Genomic DNA, 20,700 nt, shown 5'->3' with positions numbered 1-20,700 from the left:
GCTTTGGATAAGAAAAGTAAGAAAACCCACATTCCTTAGCACAGGGGCCGCGGAAGCGGGGTGGGGGGGGGGGGTGGTTGTGGGGCTGCTGCCCATGTAGCGCAGATACCATAATAGCAACTGACATTGTCAAGATATGAAACGGATGCCAGGCACAGGGACCCAGGCAAAAGTTGGGTCTTTTTATGCCATGTGTTACATCATACGATTCGAATATAACAGATATGAAGCATTAATTTTGATGCGCAAATCAAAATGCTGACATTGACATATTATGATTGATTTGAAAGATGTTTAAGAATTTTCAAAATCTTCGATCGACCATCTCTGTACAGAACCAACGACAGATAAATCACAAACATGCGGTCGGTCCCTTTCTCATACAGAGTTTAACAACTGCAATCAATCAGTTTTTAGCAGAGAATATTTTGTTTTACTATTCTATACATCTGGCCGTCATTGATAATAATAATAATGTTTTATTTATGGCATTGTTATCAATCCTGTAAGTTCATTTACTTAACCTATTTATTCTATCAATTTTCGAATTCCTATTTTTCATTAACGAGTGATTAATTATTCCTGAATGAAAGGGGAAAACAACTTATATGTGAAAGAGATTGACCGAGGAAAGAGAGGAAGAGAGAGGGGATCGGGGGGGGGGGGGGGAGGGGGTCGAACTCCGGGAAAGTGAACATCGGATCACCTTATTTATTTAGAATGACATGAGCAGAGAATTAAACACTGTAAAAAATTGTAGTGCTAATTTAGCACTTACAGTGCTTGTATTAGTGACTGCACCGCGAGTGCTGATTTTCGGCTAGTTCAAATTCAAACTAGAAAATCAGCACTGTTGGGAGTGGAGGGAAACTGGATGGCCTATTAGGCATGAATTTGACAATTTTTGTCTCAAATCTACTATCTAACAAAATGTAGTCGATTTCAACATGTAAGCACTATAATAAGATACAATGCAACAATTTCATAGAAATTATACACCGTGCAATCACACAAAAAATATATACATCAATAGAATACTGAACTAAGCATAAGTTGAAAAGCAGAGATTGTAATTTATTTCTGCCTTTTATTTATCAAATTTTGTTTGAACTTTCAGTAAAACATAGAGTGGTGCTAAAGAGTTAGTGAAGAATGAAATTATTAATTGACGATGGACGATAGGTTTGGCCATGTAGGCTCCATCATTTGACTTTGTTGCTCCCAATTTCCGCACTTTTTCCATGACGGGCTCAATATCTGGAATATATACTCCCATATGCCTGCATACATGCTGGTACTGCATGATCATGGGCCTGCGTGGTTCATAAAAATTCCTGAATTACACAACAAATTTATCATGCAGCAAAAAAAAAAGATTGCAATTTCTTGCATAAATTTCATTTCGACCCACCTTGAATAGTAACATTTTGATGGGTTTCAGAATTAAGGGGTTTCAATTCATTTAAAATATATTGCTGGGAGGGGGCGTGGCTTTTGTTTTGTGTTTACATTTGAGACAAACACCCAGGAACCGTTCAGAAGAGTCGGAATTTTGCGTTTCTCAGACCAATTCTCTATTGCAATTAATTATGGAAGCTATTGCTGTTTTCTTTAAAGTTACTCTTCCCAGCTACTTCGAGACTCTGCCCATACCAGAGACATTTGGAGGCCTTTTGCAATTAACAGGTAGGTAAAATAATGGAGGTATAAAACGCGCGTACACCATTTCGACCAATTTCGACGACATAAACAAACTAGGCCTATACCATCCTACAACAAATATGTGGGACTACGTGCAAAGAGCATGCGCAATGGAAATTACGCCATTAATTACCCAAGAAAACGGTGAACAGTTACGCGGTGCCGAGAAGGTCCCGAGCTGTTAACCCTTGAAGATATCTCAATTTCTTTGTTTTCTTGTCAAGTTCACTTCTCTATAAGCCATGGAAGGTAAGTTGATAGCTTTCATGTAACAATTTAGTCGTTTATGTATGTTTTTTGTCTTAGGAAATTGCATTATGATAACATGAATGATGAACTGGTCCTCACTCGGGCTTGGGCGAAGTTCGTGCAGGCTCCACTTCACCGCAACACTACGTACGGTACGCTCATCGAGTTTTAGTATGATGGTGGGCCCTAAGTCTGCGCACCTAACAATTTGAGTTAAGATTTAACATGAATTTCTTCTTATTTCACAAAATCTTTCAGTTGATAATGTTCCTTACATCATAATGAGTTTGTGTGCCAAATATCTCATAAAAATTGTAAGAAATATACCGTATGATTTTCTTGGAAAAAACCTCGGGCAGTCATTTTCAGATTGAAAAAAAATGGTATCTCATGTCTGCGCACTCATTCTTGCACACGATTCGGGGATTTTGATGAGAAAGGCTGGATTTTGAGGCCGTCACATGAAATGCCCTGAATTCATTATTTTTCCACCATTTTGAGTCAGATTTTTTAATGAATACCTGTCCATGTATTGCATATGGTCATGCGTCATGAGCTCGCCCCCCAAAAAGGGTGGTGCTGTTACACATTTTGGCTTCATGCTATAGTAATTCTTAATTATTTTCAAAACCATAGAGGCTATTCCAACAAATTTAGTATCATTTTAAAGCTGAATTAATAAGGCAATAGCCTGGAAAGTTTCATTGCTGTAGACTTTATAGAACTTGAGTTATAGCTCTCAAAAGTCAGGACACCAGAGGTGATGAGGGGTGGTGCCGGAAGCGGCGCTCCCGGAAGCGGCGCCGCCTGTACAAAGTCAATGGGAAAACGCAATTTTTGGTGCAATTTTTGGGAAAACATCAATATTTTTGTTAAAACTTGGCCTAAACCTACAAACTTGGTATCAAATTAAAGCTAACATACTCTACTGTCTAATGATTGAAAAGTAGGTTTGGCCATGTCATAGACCTGTGTGATAAGGTTGAAACATAAAAATCTGATAAATTTGCAATGTCTTAATTTTGACATTTCTTCCAGATTGACACATATTTGAATGACAGTTATTGTTTAGCACTAAACTTGCATCAATTACAAAAAAAACACTTCCTACAATTCTGAGGGGATGAAAATACTGCTTAGTATCAAGGTAAATCATCCAAATTATTAACTGACAAAGGTCAATGACCTTCAAACATCCAGAAAATGTGTTACGAATTTTAGAAGGTTTAGCATTATTTTCTTAAAAGCACCAAGTTTGTACATCTTCACTGATGTCTTATTACACATTCATGTATACATATTTCACTAAATACACACACTGACATTATAAAAAAACAATAAGTGTCTGTGTGAAATGGTCAAATTGACATAACCTACCTCAAATGCTATCATACCAAAGGACTGCATACTATATTTTGGCTTTGAACTCATCAAAACCCGCCATGGCTTTAAACTATCAAACACAGACTATGTGGATATAATGTGTGCAATTGCACTTTAGAAACTTCTTTCATGAAGCTGCAGTAGTCATATGAATATATGTATGTTTGTACATATAGCATCGGCAAAATTGTTTCAGTCTTTACTCCTGAACCTATAGACATTGTCTCTTGCATGTCATCACCACTTGGCAGATCATTGTAATAAGAGCCTCGGTAAGCAATTGTTACTTTTCCTTTGAATTGTTTATGTACCTACATGTACCATCAATTCCTTTTAAAATGTTAATAACTTATAAATTCTGATGTACAAGGCAAAGAAAACCCAACAAATGTTGGTATTGCAAGCATTATAACACCTGATATATAGTATACGATTCCTGAAACACATGATTTTTTGGGGCTAAAGTCGGGGTCAATTTTCAGATCACTAATTGAACATGAACCCTACACAATTATATATGGTTAGAAAGGTCTGAATGTGTTCTGTCATAATATAGCATTATTTTTGTCATAGGGGGGGACTAACAAAATTTTATGACAAAAACCATGAGATTAAAAAAAATATCAGAATTTCCCTATTCAAGTCCATGTAAAACTGTTGCCTTACACCTAATGCTATTTTTGAGTGCAGATTTGGATTCCTTGTGCAATTTCCTTTCAGAAAATGTATACTTTTGCTATCATAGGGTGTATACTTTGTCAGATAAATGTTTTTAAAGTTGAAAGTGCGTCGCAAAAGCAAAAATCACCATGTAACGCAAAAGGGGGCGACCTCATGACACATGACCACATGTAAAGTTCGTGCTATCTTCTTTTACTAGAATCGCGCAGATACGCGGGTGCGCAGACTTTGGGGAACTGACCATATGTATTTAACTCTATGGGTACGCTCCAACTAATTTGTAGGAGTGGAGCCTGCACAAACTTCGCCCGAGGTAAATGTACTCAAATATGCTTTGAAACGTGGTATAATATTGTTACCCCAGCCGTAGCTGAGCTACTAATCGGCGTAAAAGCGTCAAGGAACAAATCCTACCAGTTGAACTGGCAGTTCCAGACTACTTAAACTATTAAAGCCAAAGGTTATTTTGTCATGGCTGGGATTCAAAACCATGTCCGTCTGAATGTGATTGAAAGACATGAGTCGTAACCACAATAATCTTTGCAATAATATTAGGACCACTGTATCCAATATTGCCATTTGAATTTTGATACACTGAAAAAAAATCTAAATAATAACTTGGAATGAACAGCATTAAGTTGAATATTAAACAACATTTTAAATAGCATATGAAGCATTTTATATTGATCAATATCATTTCTCATGTGGCAGGTGCTGACTGGCTACGCATGGTGCCCCTCATCGGGACCCTGGGAGCTGTGATTGTACTCACTGTGATGCAGATCCGCAAGGGAAAGGGCTCTGGTCAAGTCAATCCATCTATCGAGAAGGACAAAGACAAGGTCGTACACTCCTTCGATATTGAAGATCTTGGTGACAAAGCCGCCTTCTGCCGCTGCTGGAGATCCAAGTCGGTAAGATCATGTTGCTGCGAAACAGCGTGATGATGGGCATAATTATGATAGGGTGTCCCTAAGGCCTTTTCATAATTCAGACTTTTCCATGTACATGTTACATCTCCAGCATCTATTGCAATGACTTCCTTTAGCGAATGTAGTAGATTCCAATTTGCCATTTGTTTTATCTTTTTCTATAGGTAACGGCCATCTTGAATATGGATCCTTTTTAATTCTATGACAAATACATAATTTAGGATTGAAATTCCTATTAACAGAAACCCATGATTTTGAAAGCAACATGTAAGATAATGCCTTGTGCAACTTTTGAGACCAAATAAGTGACCCTGGGGTACGCGGTTCAGAAATGAAATGACATTTTGTAAGTGCATGCAGACCCCAAATTGCTAAAAAAATAACAAAACGTGAATTCATTTACAAATCCAATGCAAATAGGATTTTTTAGCCAGACTTCATCTTGTTTATGGTCAAAATCAAGTCCCTGATATTTTCAATTGAAAAAAAAATTAAAGGCAAAAAAATACAGAAGTACATAAGAAATTGGGAAAACAATAAACTACATAAGAAAATAAGTGTGATATTGAAAATTTTTAATGTACATTTGATCAGAATCATTTAAATAGTCTATGAACCAAAAACTAGCACTTTACATGTAGGGGCCTTTTTTAATTAATTACTGCAAAGTTTTGATTTTACTCATAAAATAGCATGAAATAAATTAGCAATTAGATTTTTTGCAGAATTTGATCTTACTTTTTGTAGATTATGTCATGGGTAATGCGCTTGCTAATTTTTGTCTCAATCTTGCAATTGACGACCGAGATTGTTGGGGGATAAAGACCTTTAAGTCACTGCAGTTTTGTTGCTGTTGCCATTTAATCTATCATACTCATCTTCAATAATTTAAGAACCCCAAGACAAATTCATGGGCCCCTCTCAAGAGAAAACCCTTCAGCTGACATGTATGCTCAAATTGAAAAAGAGAAATCGTTAGAAAAAAAAAGAAAGGGAGGGATAGAAGATTATATGAGAAATACCAGCAATTTGTAAGACTGTGAAACAAATTTGAATCTCACAGTGAGGTCATAGTTTATGGGGTAATAAAACGACCTTGTAAATTATTGGGGCCGGTACAAAACTCTATGGCCCGAATTCACAAAGGTGGATTTTAAAACCCACTGTTGAATCAATGGCTTATGCAGATTTCCTGTATAAATTACGCTTAATTTAGCACGTATCAGGTGCGTGTATAAGAAAATGTCCAAAGCTGATGCACGCTTTAGTCACAGTGCGCCAAATTGACGCCTGTTACCATGGTAAGATACGCAATTTTATTGATGAGTCCACTGTTTGAAGAGTGGACTCATGAATAAAATAGCGTGGATAACTACGGCAACAGGCGTCAATTTGGCACACTGTGAGTGACAAAAACGTGCATCAGTATTGGAAATTTTTTAAACACGCGCCCGATTCGCACTGAATTAAGCGTAATTTATACAGGAAATCTGCATAAACCATGGACTCAATCGTTGGTTTTCAAAACCACCTTTGTGAATTCGGGCCTTTAGGAAGGATGTCTTTCATATGAATATGTGGCTATGCAAAGAACAAGATATTCTATTTTGGTCTCAATTTGACTTTAAAGGTCTAGTCCACCTTAGAAAAATGTTGATTTTAAACAATAGAGAAAAATAGACAAGCACAATGCTGAAAATTTCATCAAAATCGGATGTAAAATAAGAAAGTTATGACATTTCAAAGTTTCGCTTATTTAACAAAATAGTTATATGAACAAGCCAGTTACATCCAAATGAGAGAGTTGATGATGTCACTCACTCACTATTTCTGTTGTTTTTTATTGTTTGAATTATACAATATTTCAATTTTTTACAAATTTGATGATTAGGACCTCCTTGCCTGAAGCACAAAATGTTGAAATAATGGAATTCCACATGTTCAGGGAGAAATGAAACCTCATTTCACATGACAATGACGAGAAAATAAAAATATTTCATATAATAAAATACAAAAGAAATAGTGAGTGATGTCATCAGTTCCCTTATTTGCATACCGACCGAAAAGTGCATATAACTGTTTTGTGAAATGAAGCGAAACTTTAAAATGCCATAACTTTCTTATTTTACATCCGATTTTGATGAAATTTTCAGTGTTATGCTTGTTGAATTTTTGTCTTTTTATTCAAATCAAGTTTTTGTTGGGGTGGACTTGTCCTTTAAATAGTACAGAGACTGTAAAATCCAAAGTATGTGTAATGTGTACTACTTAATATTGATAATGATAAATACTCTTTACAACATCCTTTCATTATATTCTCCTCTGAAGTTATTCATCATTCAAAGTTGAATGTAAGCTATTGATATCTGTATGTTGGAGAATATGTATTGTATTTCTTACACTACAGTTATATAGTTTTGATGTATAAGGGGCTGAAATTCTATCTAGTGTCAATTTGCAGCTAAATATGACAGGTATGATAATGAATCATATGTTCCATTTATCACATGTATTTTATAGGAACATGTTACTAATTGCAACTTTTGTTCTTTTATATTTTATCAGTTCCCAAAATGTGATGGTTCACACAACATGCACAACAAGCTAACCGGTGACAACGTTGGTCCACTCTGCCTATCAAGGAAGTCTGCATCATCTTAAATCAGGAGAATGCCCTCATCCCCACCTGACGTTTGTTTTTGTTTTATGTGCACTCATCATTCACTGGTAGTCTTCTTCAAATTTGTACCCTGTTGAATGGCTGGTCAGCAACGAGTCTCTGGTTGAAACTTGAAAGCCAGTTAGGTATTCATTTCATGTCATTTGATTTGATTTGAACATGGAAACATGATTTAGCCAGTGGCTGCTCTTCAGACTGCAGCATTGCCATTACCATCTGTCATAGATGCATTCATGGGCGGAAACCCCAGGGGGATAGTAGGGGGGGACACATCAAATGTCCCCCCCTACTGTTTGTGGTCTTTTATGATGGTAAGAAATTCATCATTCAAAATCGAAATAAAACATGTATTTTAGGACGAGATGATCTTACTTTTTGGATGATAACCTTTTTTTTTGCTTGTCAATTTTTTTTTGTCGAAATGACCTTTAAATTTTGGGGGTGATAACCTTTTTTTTTCTTTCTTTTTTTTTTTGCTTGTCAAATTTTCCAGCCCCTTTTCCCCCCTACCTTTTGGGAGAGATTTCCGCCCCTGGATGCATTGAAATTCGGAACCAATAAATAGTTTTTGTCTCACGTAATTTAATATGGTTTCAGAAAAACTGGAAAAGGAACCGTGTACTAGAGACTTCCCATCTTTTCAAATGGCTTTGTACTGTAGATAGAAGTTGTGATCATGGAATTCTTGATAAACCAGGAGAAAAAACACAACAAATAATGGATTTGAATACAATCACACTGTGTGTTAATTGAATGGAAACAGGGATGCAATATAAATACATGTAGGAAACAGATTCTTTTTTTTTATTTGTTGAATAAATTTTGTAATTGTGGTTGAATATTATATAAGCCGGGTACTGGTTCATTTAAAAATTTGTCATAGTTTGATTTGTAGAACAAATGTATTGTGGTGTGTGTGGTTTATGTATTTAGATTATGGTACAAGGTACAAATTTAGCAATAATATGCATTTGTAAGTGTTTCTTTCTAAGGCACAACTACATGTATGTTCATGTAAACAGTTCTGTTATACATGGGGAACTTGCCCAAATCTTTACAAAGATAGGGAATATTTCCTTACTCGGAAATCTTTAGCATGTGCACGAGCACAATAAAATAATGTACATGCCAATCAATGGCACATTAATACAGTTTTTCATGAAATTACATGTACATGCTGCCTGTAAATTTTATAAATTGGGCATTTGGGCTGCGTGAATGATGTATTGATTGGAATGTCGGGTTGACCACTTTCGTTGTTGAATTCTCATTAAATCCATACATTTTCTCTGTATATATGTGATGCACTCTATCAATCCTTGTCGTGAAAGGGTTATCTGAAAATACATATACATGTAGGCACCGGGACCCTCGAGGTGGTGTCAGTATAACAGTTATTATTACAATCTGCATGAAAATACATTTATGTATACATCCTCTTTCTATGATACCATGGGTGTTTCCATCTAAAATTGTCTGCATTATCAATATATATTTATGTGGGAGATATTGTGGTAAGATAGAATTGATCCAGTAATAACTACAGTACCTGTAAAACGCTTTGGCCCGTATTCTGATAGCAGGTTTAACTTAAACTCAGGTTTAAAGTTGTGGTTTAAGTATGGATAGCCAATTGTTACATAAATCACTAACAGTAGAGATATCATACTTCACCTCATTTGGCTCTCAAATCATTCATAATTGTCTAGGAAGTATAAATAGATGATTGTCTTCACCATCGATGAATCAGGAAGGAGCACAGTAAACATAAGAGACATACAACTTAATAAAAATTTTGATACTTTTGGCTTTCCATACTTAAACCACAACTTTTAACCTGAGTTTAAGTTAAACCTGATATCAGGATATGGGCCTTTGTCTCTTCAGATAGCCTTCATGGCTACTACATGTGTAGTAATAAAGAAAGAGATGTGGCTTTACCACATTTCTCCAATCTGTGATGCTCTTAACTGTAGAACCATTGACTTGTGATACAACAAAGGTGGTATTCTGGTTGCTTACATGTAAAATAAATCTGTCTTGAAGTGGATTTCTACAAACATCAGTACGCAAATTGGAGATGAAAAATGAATTGTTATGCGTGAAAGAGATAACAAATTATATTGCTTGGTCAAACCAAGTCTGAAAAGAAGTGATGGCATTTGTTGGAGTCGTGTTGTTGTTTTTGTTGTTTGTTTATTGTTGACCTGTTTTATTACTTTAGTATGGTACAGGTCTCTTAACTTCTGAGAAAGCTTAATTTGTATTTACCTTGACAACTGCTAAGTGCTAACTGCACAATAACATTTGCAGATACTTTTTCCAAACTTCATTTTTTCATAAGAAATATATCTGCACTGCAAAAAAGAGACAATTTTGACCAACTTTTAACTCTGAATAACAGCTGATGAAAGATTTTGAACAAGGGTTAGACAAAATTGTGACCAATTATTTGCTGAAATTTGACCATTTATATTCGATCAACATGTGGTCAAAATTTTGACCAACAATAAGTCACACTATTTCTCCAACCCTTGTTAGTTAAAATTTGTTATTAACTGTTTCTTATGTTCAAAAGAGTAACTACCGAGGCTGGTCAATTAAAAAAAAATAGTTTTTGGAGTGTGTGGCAATTTATCAAAGATGCATTTCAAATTCCAATAATGTGAGATTGCCCAATTTGAAAAGGAACAAGGTTGAGCTTTTTAAAATGGATGCCTTTCTGAATCCAAAATTTGTTTATTAAAAATAAAATGAAAAGAAAATGATAGGTGAAAGCATGAAGAGTGAAGAAAGTAATAAACAATTTTTTTATGTCATTTTATTCATAGGAATTTCAATTTTCTACATATGATAGAAGGAACTCTTAATTGCTTCAGTACTAAAACTGGTTTAAGGAAATCTTTTCCCATGCCTTCACCATTCTGTTTTTTCTTGATTTTATCTTTTCACAAATAAATCATGTTATTACCAAGGTTGGAATCCTCTATTTTTTATTATTTATTTATTATTTTGTGTGTAGGGGGGGGGGCAGAATACCCCACCCCAAGATGAATGGCTCCGACCGTATTATAAGTTTCTACATGTATGACAAATATGCCTCGTTCTCAAATTGGTTAGGTATATTCTGCACTTGTTCCATTGTTTGAAATATATTATCTCCTAATAATTGTTCATTGCTCATTATGATGTCATGCACAATGGACCCTCGACTGGAATAATTTGCGAATTACTCATTATCAATATTAATCGATCGAGTGTAATTAACCTGGGAGGCAAGAAATATGAATGCATTTCTATGACGGGGATGAGATAGACAAGCAACAAGCCGATCCATCAAGTGAAAGGGATCAAGAGAAAAGAAAATGGGGCTTTCTAAACGGTAGAGGGAGATAGACAGCTTCATGTATCGCCCAAAGAAGGATGACAGGAAAAATGCGGTAAGAGAAAAAAATAATGAGATAATTATATTGGAAACAGAAATAGAGAGAGAGAGGATGAGTGATGGGGGGAAACGGCGAGAATGAGACGGGAGGGGAAGGTATTGGGAAGGGGGAGGGCAGGCGTAACAGTCGAGTGAGAGATGGGTATAGGGAAAGCAAACGAGGTGCCGGGAGGTGTCTCAATGGGAGAGGGGGATGTTTAGAAGAAGCACTGACGTCGCTGGGTGTGAGCGCTGAAATGTAAATTTTAATGTATAATGTCCATTATTATCAGACTTAATTACCAGTCGTTCACCTGATTTACTTTTCTGTTTTGTTTGTCTCCCCTCTTCATTTCATTCATTTTGCCCTCCTAAAAGTGGCCTGGCAGGGGCCCCAGGCCCATTACTTTTTGCATCCAATATGCATTTTTTTTGTCAACCCATTTCTCGGAATTATTTTTTTTTAAAATAATATATTTTTTCTATTTTTCCTCACAATATTTCAAGCACACTCAATATTCCCTGTTTGTTCTTATGCATTGCTTGTATGTCTTCATTTTCTGAGAAGAGAACAAATAAAAAGACTAATTTGCGTGCCCCCCCCCCTCCCCCGAAAGATTTGCTGGGTGGAAAATTGTAGTTAACATTATTTAGGACCCCTAATGCATATAAAATCATTTTTAAAAAAATCCAATTCTTTCCAAAGTGTTGATATAATCATCGCCTTGATTGGATCAATAGAATGGCCCACAGTCTGGTTCGTTGATCTAAAGGATTAGCGAGCGAAAGCCATTATCGAAAATTTGGCTCACTGATCAAACAGTAATAGTTTGTTGGATTTTGGATTATTCTTTTTCAACTAAAATTTTCCCATCAAACACCATTACGTAACCATCATTTCTTAACGCAACAAATAAACCAACCTCTTAGATATTACGACGATAGTACTGCCATATATTATGATACCAGTATCCATCGTGCCTTCGCCACATTGCATGGGCAGCGCCAGGGTATTTTTTAAAAAATTATCATAATTTATTAATTTAATTTATTATCTTTAACATTTATTTTTTAAATTTATTTTTATTGATTATTTATTTATGTTTTTAAGTTATTTATTTATTTTTATTTATTTATTTTTTTTTTTTTTGGGGGGGGACCTGAAAATAAAATCTTTTAAAAGGGTAATATGTCTCCGAGATACATGACCAAGACCAGTGTTGTCATCTGGGGATCTCCATCCCCAAATTTTCGGGATTTTGAGAAGCCTTTGGGGATGGAAAAAATTATTTGGGGATTAAAATGAATTTGGGGATTTTTGAAGTTTTTGATGAAAAGCACCAATATTCGATATTTTTCAGTAATATGATGCTAAAATACACAGAGATATATTACTCTCTTATGCTGAAATACGATCTACAGCTATACAGTGTATAGATCATCAGCAATTCAACCGATGAATTCTTTGGGGTTGCCAATCTAACTTACTTTGCATCGAAACATAAAAACAAATGAACACATTAACTAATTTGGGGCAATAACCTTGATAAATGTCCTCACTTTTTCAGAAATTTTTGTGATTTTAAAAATTTGGGGATTTTCTTCAGGTCGGACCTGGCAACACTGATCAAGACCTATCTTTTTGACAGTCTGTTTGTTGTTTTTGTTGTTGTTCACTTCTCAAAATTTTGGGGCGGGTTCCCCCTATCGGCCTACACTACCTTGCAGTAGTGTCCTTGCTACATTGTGTCATTTCAGCGTGTTAGTACGTAATCACACACTTTTAAACAATGGATTTGTTTTCCTCCGTTATTAAAGAATGCTGTCATCCATTGTTCACAGCACGGACCAGATAAAAATCATATTTTTTCATGAATCGCGTATTTTGTTATCACTATCCAGAATACCACTATAAAACATGAAACGTTATTCATTTAAGTTTTTAGTATATATATTGTTTTTGTCTGTTTAAAATCACGATCAATGTTGGTATTGAATGGGAGGCGATAAGTTGTTCTCTCTCGTGTAAATGATATAACTTAATATTGATGTTTGGAAAAATAGATCGTAAACAGATCAGTATTTTTTTTCATAGACAGTTGCCATGGTTGCAGGCTATATTATGACAGATGATTTGTTTAATTTCATAACGGTTTAATTTCATGTTTGCAGGTACACATTGAATTTGAAAATGAAGCCAAAAGAGGGATAATATGATACTGATGGGGATGTTACATGAAAGGGTCTTTAAAGGCCTGGTCACACCGCCCGAGGGTTGTTGGAGCGGTCGTGGAGCGGAGATAAAAAAATCATCACCGCTACCGTTCACCATTTTCGATTACGATTGTTTTTATTTTGTTATCGATTTTTGTTTTCGATTTTTTTCCCCCAATTTTGTGAGCGAAATTCGACCCTCTCTCCCTACCGCTACACGACCGCTCCAACAACGCTCGGGCGGTGTGACCAAGCCTTTAGAACAGTTCTACGAAAGAACGAGATATCGCTCAACTGTTCCACAAAGCCGATTTGGCCGAAACGAAGAATGGTCCTTGGAAAGACACCTCCAGAAAGGCATGATCTTCTTTGCACACCGCCAGCCACCGTCGGCATCGAGAGAAAATGCGTTTACGGCAACCACCCTGACATATCACCTTTATGCATTTTTGTTTTCATTCAATTACACGCTAATGCAGTTTATCTGGGATGGCGCCAAGTTACTTTTTGTTTGGGGGCTGGCATCACTTTCAGGGGAGCATTTCATGAAAGGATTTGTCAGACGTTTTATCCGACAAATCCCATTTTATCCGACAGTTACCATAGTAACAGTGCTTCTCAGCCAATCAAAATCAAGGAAAGATGTCAGATCTGACAACATTTCGGACAAAAATATTGATGAAACTCTCCCCAGGTCATTTATTTACTTATTTATTTATTTTTATTTTTTTTGGGGGGGTGCTTTCTTGTGAACGTTGAAAAGATATGAAACTAAACTTTTAAACGAATAGGAATAATAATAACAAGTATAAAAACTACAAAAAATAATAGCTGTTTTTGGAAAACATCTGTGACGTCTTTCATAAATTCTAATTGTGTGCTAGCTGTAATATAATCCTCAAATCCGCCTCAATTTGAACTGTTTATTTTTTTCATATGATGCGGATTATATCCATTGTGTTTGCTGATTCATTTTCATGACGTAGGTACAGGCTTTCCATCCAAAGGCATTCGAATAATTATCATGAGCATGAAAAAAACCCTCCAAGGCTTTCAATTCGATCAGTTAATTAAGATAGATCTATAAATGCAGCTTCACCTTGCTCTTCCCCCATATTTTTATTTTTTATTTTTCACGAGTTGATTTGTAATTAAAAGCCTTGTTTGTATTTTTTTGTAAATTTTAAATCGGGGGCCGGTGTGAGATAAGTTTTAATCAATGAAAATTGTTTGATTGGTGTTAAGATTATATGAATGAAAAAAGAACTCGCTAACAAAATTATTAAATGAATACCTGACGAAAGAAATATATAAATTCACTTTTTTCACACGCAGCCTTTCATATTTTCCTTTTTAGTCTCAAAGAGTCAGACAAGTTGGTTTTGTTTACTCCATTCAAACCCCCTTTTTTTTTACCTCAACAAATAACATTTAAAAGCACAATTTGCAACATTATCATTTGAAGAAAGCATTCAATGGAATTGAGAATATTTCAATAATATAATGTTCAAAATACTTAGTTCATTCACATTTTCATTTTAGAACAAGGGTCTCTTTCGTTCAAATATCAATGAAAGGTGTCCCCAAAAGGGCACCGTGTTCTAGATAAGGAAAATAATGAAAATTTCCATTTTATCCAGTTATTTTTGTGAATCTGTAAAGCTGTTCCTCCTCTTACCTCAGTAAGCTCCATAAATTACATAAATTCTACAAATTGTAATAAAGAAAAAAGTAGGTCCTATTTGATCGCCATTCATTGGAATATGAAAAGTCGTATAATATAATTTCGTAATAATTTTGATGAAGACTATAAATTTTGCTGATATTATTGATGTCAAACAATGTCGCGGACTAAGACAAAATTGTCTTCGCAAACGGAAAGCGCTGATTTATCTCGGAAGAATGGTCCAAGGACGTTCCTACGTATAGCTCATCTCGTCATGAAACAGGCCCCATATGACTCCATATTCATTGATGCTTTACAATTTGTTTATCAGTTGTTCCACGGTAACCGGCGTCAACTTGTTCAAATCAAACCAATAACGCGACCAACAAGGGAAAGGGCGAAACTACTTGCATTTTTCTCTGTAACGCTTTTAAGAAAAAGAAAGAATTATGTCTGGCACTTTTGTAGTTTCTCTGTTTGGGTCGTCTTTGTTGGTTTCTATTCTTCCTTCATGGTTTCTCCATTCTTTCAAGGGTCGTGCTTTCAATTGTTAAACCAGAGGGCAATCAGAAGAGGGAATACATGCAAACATGATGAAAAACGACCGTTTGGTTTACCCTTTTTGTCATCATCTATTTGTTTGGTCTCAAGGAAGATGACTTTGTTACGTCACGCAGCACGACTATCACTTTCTCCTTTCCAGACATCCATCTTTATTTTTTTAGTGGGAGTGATAATAATGGCAGTGACAACAAATCCTCTCAAATATCAAAACCTGGTTACCGGCACATCAATGTGACAAATAATGGTAACAAAATAATGTTTCCAAGTTCAATTTTATTTTAATAAAAAAAAAACAGAAAAATGTCGTCCCGGCTCTCCAAACAGAGAGATGAGAAAATTGATTTTCCCTTAAATAAGGCTATGATTATTTAATCTTTACTGACATACCAAGCCTAATCTTGATTGCTAAAGATCAAATGGAGATAGCATTGATTTGTTAAAGCATTTAGTTGCTAATACGAGCTCGGCAAGCTTGGGACTTTTCGAAGGGAAACCGTAATATTTCGCTTAATCTCCTCGAAAAAGCAACATAATCACCTGTACCTGGATTTTCCCCCTTGGCAGGTCACGTGCTACCAGGTCCTTTATGGATTTCGGATGATTACATTATACCACCAGATTATGATTACATTTATTATTAAAATCTGATATTGTTTTGGAGTAAAAATATTTATTGATGAATTCCTCTGGATATGAAAGGAGTAATCGATTTGTTTTATGGAGAACTTCAAGGCTGATTATTGGTCAGCAAGCCGTCACTATAGCAACGGGATGATGGCGGTAAATCAACGGTCAATAAATCATTTCGCTTGGTTTGCCATGCTTATGATGATGTACCAAACAGTAAATATTATTTTGCAAGTATTTTCATGATCTTGTTTCGTTAAACTGAAGACAGTGTTTGAGAGAAATAGCTGCAGACTGATAGTGGGAACAATCGTAACTAAAACTTGAACGAAATCAGTTTATCATTTGGATATTTTATTATGTCACCAAAGGGACGAGTATGACGAATTACTAAACATTTTAAGACACTTTGCCCGATGCTATTATGCGGAGTTCATAATGAATACATGATATTAATACAACATATTCATTTCTAAATGAGAGCAACTCGATCACGGGGAGCAAACATACAGGAATTATGTCGCCACCTTTCGCTAGCCACCAAACCTTCAAAATGACTTCACACAGACGACCACACAAAGTGCTAAGAAATTGTTTTCAGTCTTTTCGCTTTCAGATTTGGTGACAAGAAACAAAGAGAATTGTAAACTTAAGCGACCATGGTACTGCCAAGCAGGAGATGCCTCCGGTACAACTGCAGACGCCATCTCGTCGGACTCACTTACCATGTAGGTTTAACGGTCCTTGTGACAATTGCAGTTCTGAAGATCGCTGGGGTCTCGCAGTTCCCGGATGCAGATGAAGCAGACGGAGGTGCATCTATGAAGAGAGGTGTTGGTGTACCCAACAAGATTAGCAGACCTGCAGCAATTGTTGAGATCGATAATGGACGGCCGTTTATCCGGAGAGAAGATGGCATAGAGGATGGCTGGATTGAGTTGGTGAAACAAAAGGGAACTGGGTCTGGAGATAATGACGGTTTGTTGAAATCAAAGAGCAACAACCATTTGAGGGATTCCATGGACTCACTAGAGGTTCTCGGAGAAGGAGAGATGCTCCCTGACTTGTCCAGGAGAGATGTTGTCAAAAAGAGCTTGAAGTTTGCGAATCATCCAGAACTTCCCGACGCCAACGACATACCGATCTCAAAGGAACTACAGGAACGGATAATGAGCGAGAAATTTAAGAGGAGTAAGTCGAAAGTAGAATCCATATCAAGAAAATTGACGCCTTCGGTACAAGATGAAAAATCAAAGAATCATTCCATGGATTCGAGACAAAAACCGAATGTAGACATACAAACGCAAAAAGCAACGCATATTGAAATGCAGAAAGAAATTCCAGTGGATTTTCCAAACAAACATACTGTACCGACGGCATCTTCTGGTGGATTATCGAATGCACAATTGTTTTCTGATGGTGACACAAAAGCAAAGCGAGTTAATGTTCTCATCGTTGCTGCGATGCGAACCGGGTCATCTTTCCTTGGGGAATTGTTTCTAGAACGCAATGACTTCTTTTACATGTTCGAACCTGGAAGGCTTCTCATGCACAAACTAGATGAGTTAGGACTGACGCGAGTTGTAATGGTTACCAAACTAATTCAAATGCTTGAGAACTTCTACCAATGCAAATTTCAAGATATGCAATTCTTTATTGATCGTCTTAACTCAGACACCCTGAGAGGCCGTAAGCAAGCAGTCCCAGCATTGGTGACCGATCAGTTCTGCGTTCTACACGAGTTTAAGCGCTTCAAGTTTCGTCGTCCTAAGGATGAATGCAAAGCGGTGACAGAGGACATCCTTGAAACCGCGTGTACTGGGAAAGCACATACAGCCATCAAGTCTATCCGCATCCTGGATATCAATCTTGTGCTTAAACTTATAGAAGGGGAGGAAACTGACCTAAAGTTGATCCATCTTGTACGTGACCCAAGAAGCATGATCTTGTCTCGTCTCAAGCTAGCTATGCCCCACATCAGGGTATTTAACGTCACCGAATTATCAGAAACATATCGTAACATCCTGCTCAAATACTGCTCCAGCTGGCACCAGAACTACGAGATCGGACACTATGTGCCTTTCGTACAAAAGAACTACCTGATGGTACGATATGAGGACATAGCAAGGGACCCTTACGGATCTGCACGCAAGATCTACAAGTTTGTTGGTCTCGGGACGTCGATTCCGAGTTCGGTTCGAAATTGGATAATTAAAAACACCAACGCCAATGACCAAAGCAAGAAAAAGTCAGTATCGTTTTCAACCAAGAGGGATTCCAAATCTGTTTTGGTGAGTTGGAAGAGCCGACTGACTGTACAAATGGCAAGAGCTATTGAAGAAATCGGGGACTGTTCTCGACTCATGCAAGCAACAGGTTACAAACTCATCGGCAACGATCCTCGTATGCTGTCCAATTCGGATACATTAGTTGGGCCCTTACCTCTTCCAAAATTCAATGCATCAGCATTTACTTTTCTTTGATGTATTTTTATTTATTTATTTATTATTATTATTATTATTTTTATTTATTTATTTTTTTTTTTTTGGGGGGGGGGGTAAATAGACAAATAATTTTGCTCAGCGTCCAGTTGCTACATTCCTTGCAGAATATCTAGTACCTGATGGTAAAACAGAATATACAACCTTCTGAGGCCGTTTAAAAGACTTACAAATTTCCAATTACAGTTGAGACTGATGTTCATTTGCTGCTGAGTCCTGTTACCATGGAAGTTACGATTATGATAAAGATAAAATAACCATTAATAGTTATACGGAACATGCCAAATGTGTCATTTTTATTTTTTTAAATATTTTGACGTTCATTTGAGTTAACCCAAGTTATTGTAAGGCATCGTTGTGACTGTTGTCTTCGTGTTTAAGCCGTTAACCTCTTAAGAATGTGAGTTTTTTTTTAACTTAATTTCTTTTTGTTTTTGCTGAAAACACTGAATTTTGATGCCTAGATTGATCCAAGATCATAATGTTATATGAGTGTAGTTCCTCAAAAGTGCTGATCCAGATTTTTACCAGCGGGAGTAGGCCAATCACCCCCTACCCCCAAACCCGAAAAGGTTATAACCACTCACGGGAAGCATTTCTTTTATTTTCGGCACCCCCCTCTAAACAAAAATTGGGTCTAGTTATCAGAAAGAGGGAGGCAAGGTCCACTCGGTCCCCTCCTTAGTTTGACGCCCGGTTCTTCTTTCAATCATCAGATCATAACTATTATAATACACATTCATCGTTGAATTTTCTATTAATTTTTCCCTAAATATACTTGGTTACTAGGTCTTTCACCTTTTAATGTAACTTGCTTTGATTGCGTTATAGGGCAGCGGAACGAAGTTGAAAGTGTGTGTGTGTGTGGGGGGGGGGCACAGGGAAAAGAGCACCTTTTCTTTGAAAAGGTGCTTAAACAAAGAAAAAGGCTTATTTACAGTAGTGTAATGTGGCACAAATTTTGAGGGGGCTAGATGTGTCGCATCACATAAAATCTATGGGAAGCTACAAGTGAGCGAAGCGAGCGAGCAAACATTTTGACATTTTTATAACGAAAATCCAATTTTGTGATAGATTTTGACATAATATTCAGAAAATATCACATTTCAACCTTCTCTCTTTCCCTGTTCCCCTTTCTCTTTTTTTCTTGGTTGTGATTTTTTTTGGGGGGGAGCCCCCATTTGTACGCCACTGCTTATCTACCCCACTCAAATGACCCATAAGACTTAATAAGGCACAAGGGATTATTCCTTATTGCGGTAATGAGAATATTATTTTCTTGTTTCAAAGGGGCACTTGTAAACACATAAAACTGTTCCTTCTGGGGTGAAAGGGGCACAGGACATGTTCGCGAGGGGCACTTTTCCTCGGTAAAAAGGGCACTGGTTCGAGAAAGGGCACTTACAAGAAGACAAGGGGGCACTTGCTCACTCATAAAACGGGTCCTCGGGCGAAAGGGGTTAGATCCATTCTTCATAAAATTAAATTTTTTTGGGGGATGTCTAAATGTAAAGATTTTTTATTCACTCTGATGATACCAAAGAAAAGTTGAAATTCCTATTAAAACATGAATGAAATGGCAAAGAAAAATCAATTTTCTATTAAAAAATGGTTAGATCTGTTTGAATTTGTTTGCAAAAGGGGCTACATCCATATTGGTAATTTTGAAGAAGAAAAAAAAACAACATGAAGACAGGTAAATTTCTTTTCTACCCAAGTTTATGTTCACATGGTAGGATAGTAGACCTATAGCATGACAATTTATTTTTGCATAAGGATGTTGCGATGTTATGAGAATAAAAACGTGCTTTTCTCGGAATGGTCTAAAGTGGATCTAACCCCTTTTGCAAACAAACTCTTTGTGTATTGATTCAACAGGACAGTTTGATGTGTGTGAACATGGTGAAGGAGGGAAAGAGAGAGAAACATGCAGAGAGGGGGGGGGGGCAGATGACGGTGAGAGAGGTGATAGCAGGGAGCAGAACTGGGGATCGTGTCATCAGCATTTTGTCATCCGACAATGTCAGATCTGACAATTTTTTTTTCTTCTGATAAAGTACGGTCCATCGACCGGTGTA

At 36.6% G+C, this 20,700-nt stretch overlaps 2 protein-coding genes across 2 annotated transcripts; both read left to right on the top strand.

Annotated features, from left to right (window-relative positions):
* The first annotated feature begins 1,517 nt into the window (after positions 1-1,517).
* Positions 1,518-7,670, top strand: LOC121431786 (CDGSH iron-sulfur domain-containing protein 2B-like). Its single transcript, XM_041629487.1, has 3 exons — positions 1,518-1,686; positions 4,726-4,928; positions 7,512-7,670. The coding sequence occupies exons 1-3, from the start codon at positions 1,590-1,592 to the stop codon at positions 7,605-7,607; spliced, it is 396 nt and encodes a 131-aa protein (XP_041485421.1). The 5' UTR covers positions 1,518-1,589; the 3' UTR covers positions 7,608-7,670.
* An 8,281-nt stretch (positions 7,671-15,951) lies between these two features.
* Positions 15,952-18,639, top strand: LOC121431927 (carbohydrate sulfotransferase 1-like). Its single transcript, XM_041629705.1, has one exon. The coding sequence runs from the start codon at positions 16,781-16,783 to the stop codon at positions 18,602-18,604; it is 1,824 nt and encodes a 607-aa protein (XP_041485639.1). The 5' UTR covers positions 15,952-16,780; the 3' UTR covers positions 18,605-18,639.
* Positions 18,640-20,700: the final 2,061 nt, after the last annotated feature.

This window comes from Lytechinus variegatus, chromosome 18, assembly GCF_018143015.1.
Source record: "Lytechinus variegatus isolate NC3 chromosome 18, Lvar_3.0, whole genome shotgun sequence".
Taxonomy (NCBI): Eukaryota; Metazoa; Echinodermata; class Echinoidea; order Temnopleuroida; family Toxopneustidae; genus Lytechinus; species Lytechinus variegatus.
Note: the sequence above shows the minus strand (reverse complement) of the source record. Positions and strands in the feature narration are given on the sequence as shown.

What these genes read in the sequence shown, in the direction of transcription:
- LOC121431927 (XM_041629705.1), top strand. Translation starts at nt 16,781, where the DNA reads ATGGTACTGCCAAGCAGGAGATGCCTCCGGTACAACTGCAGACGCCAT.
- LOC121431786 (XM_041629487.1), top strand. Translation starts at nt 1,590, where the DNA reads ATGGAAGCTATTGCTGTTTTCTTTAAAGTTACTCTTCCCAGCTACTTC. An exon ending in AGGCCTTTTGCAATTAACAG is followed by an intron (nt 1,687 to 4,725) that starts GTAGGTAAAATA and finishes CTCATGTGGCAG; the next exon opens with GTGCTGACTGGCTACGCATG. An exon ending in GCTGCTGGAGATCCAAGTCG is followed by an intron (nt 4,929 to 7,511) that starts GTAAGATCATGT and finishes ATATTTTATCAG; the next exon opens with TTCCCAAAATGTGATGGTTC.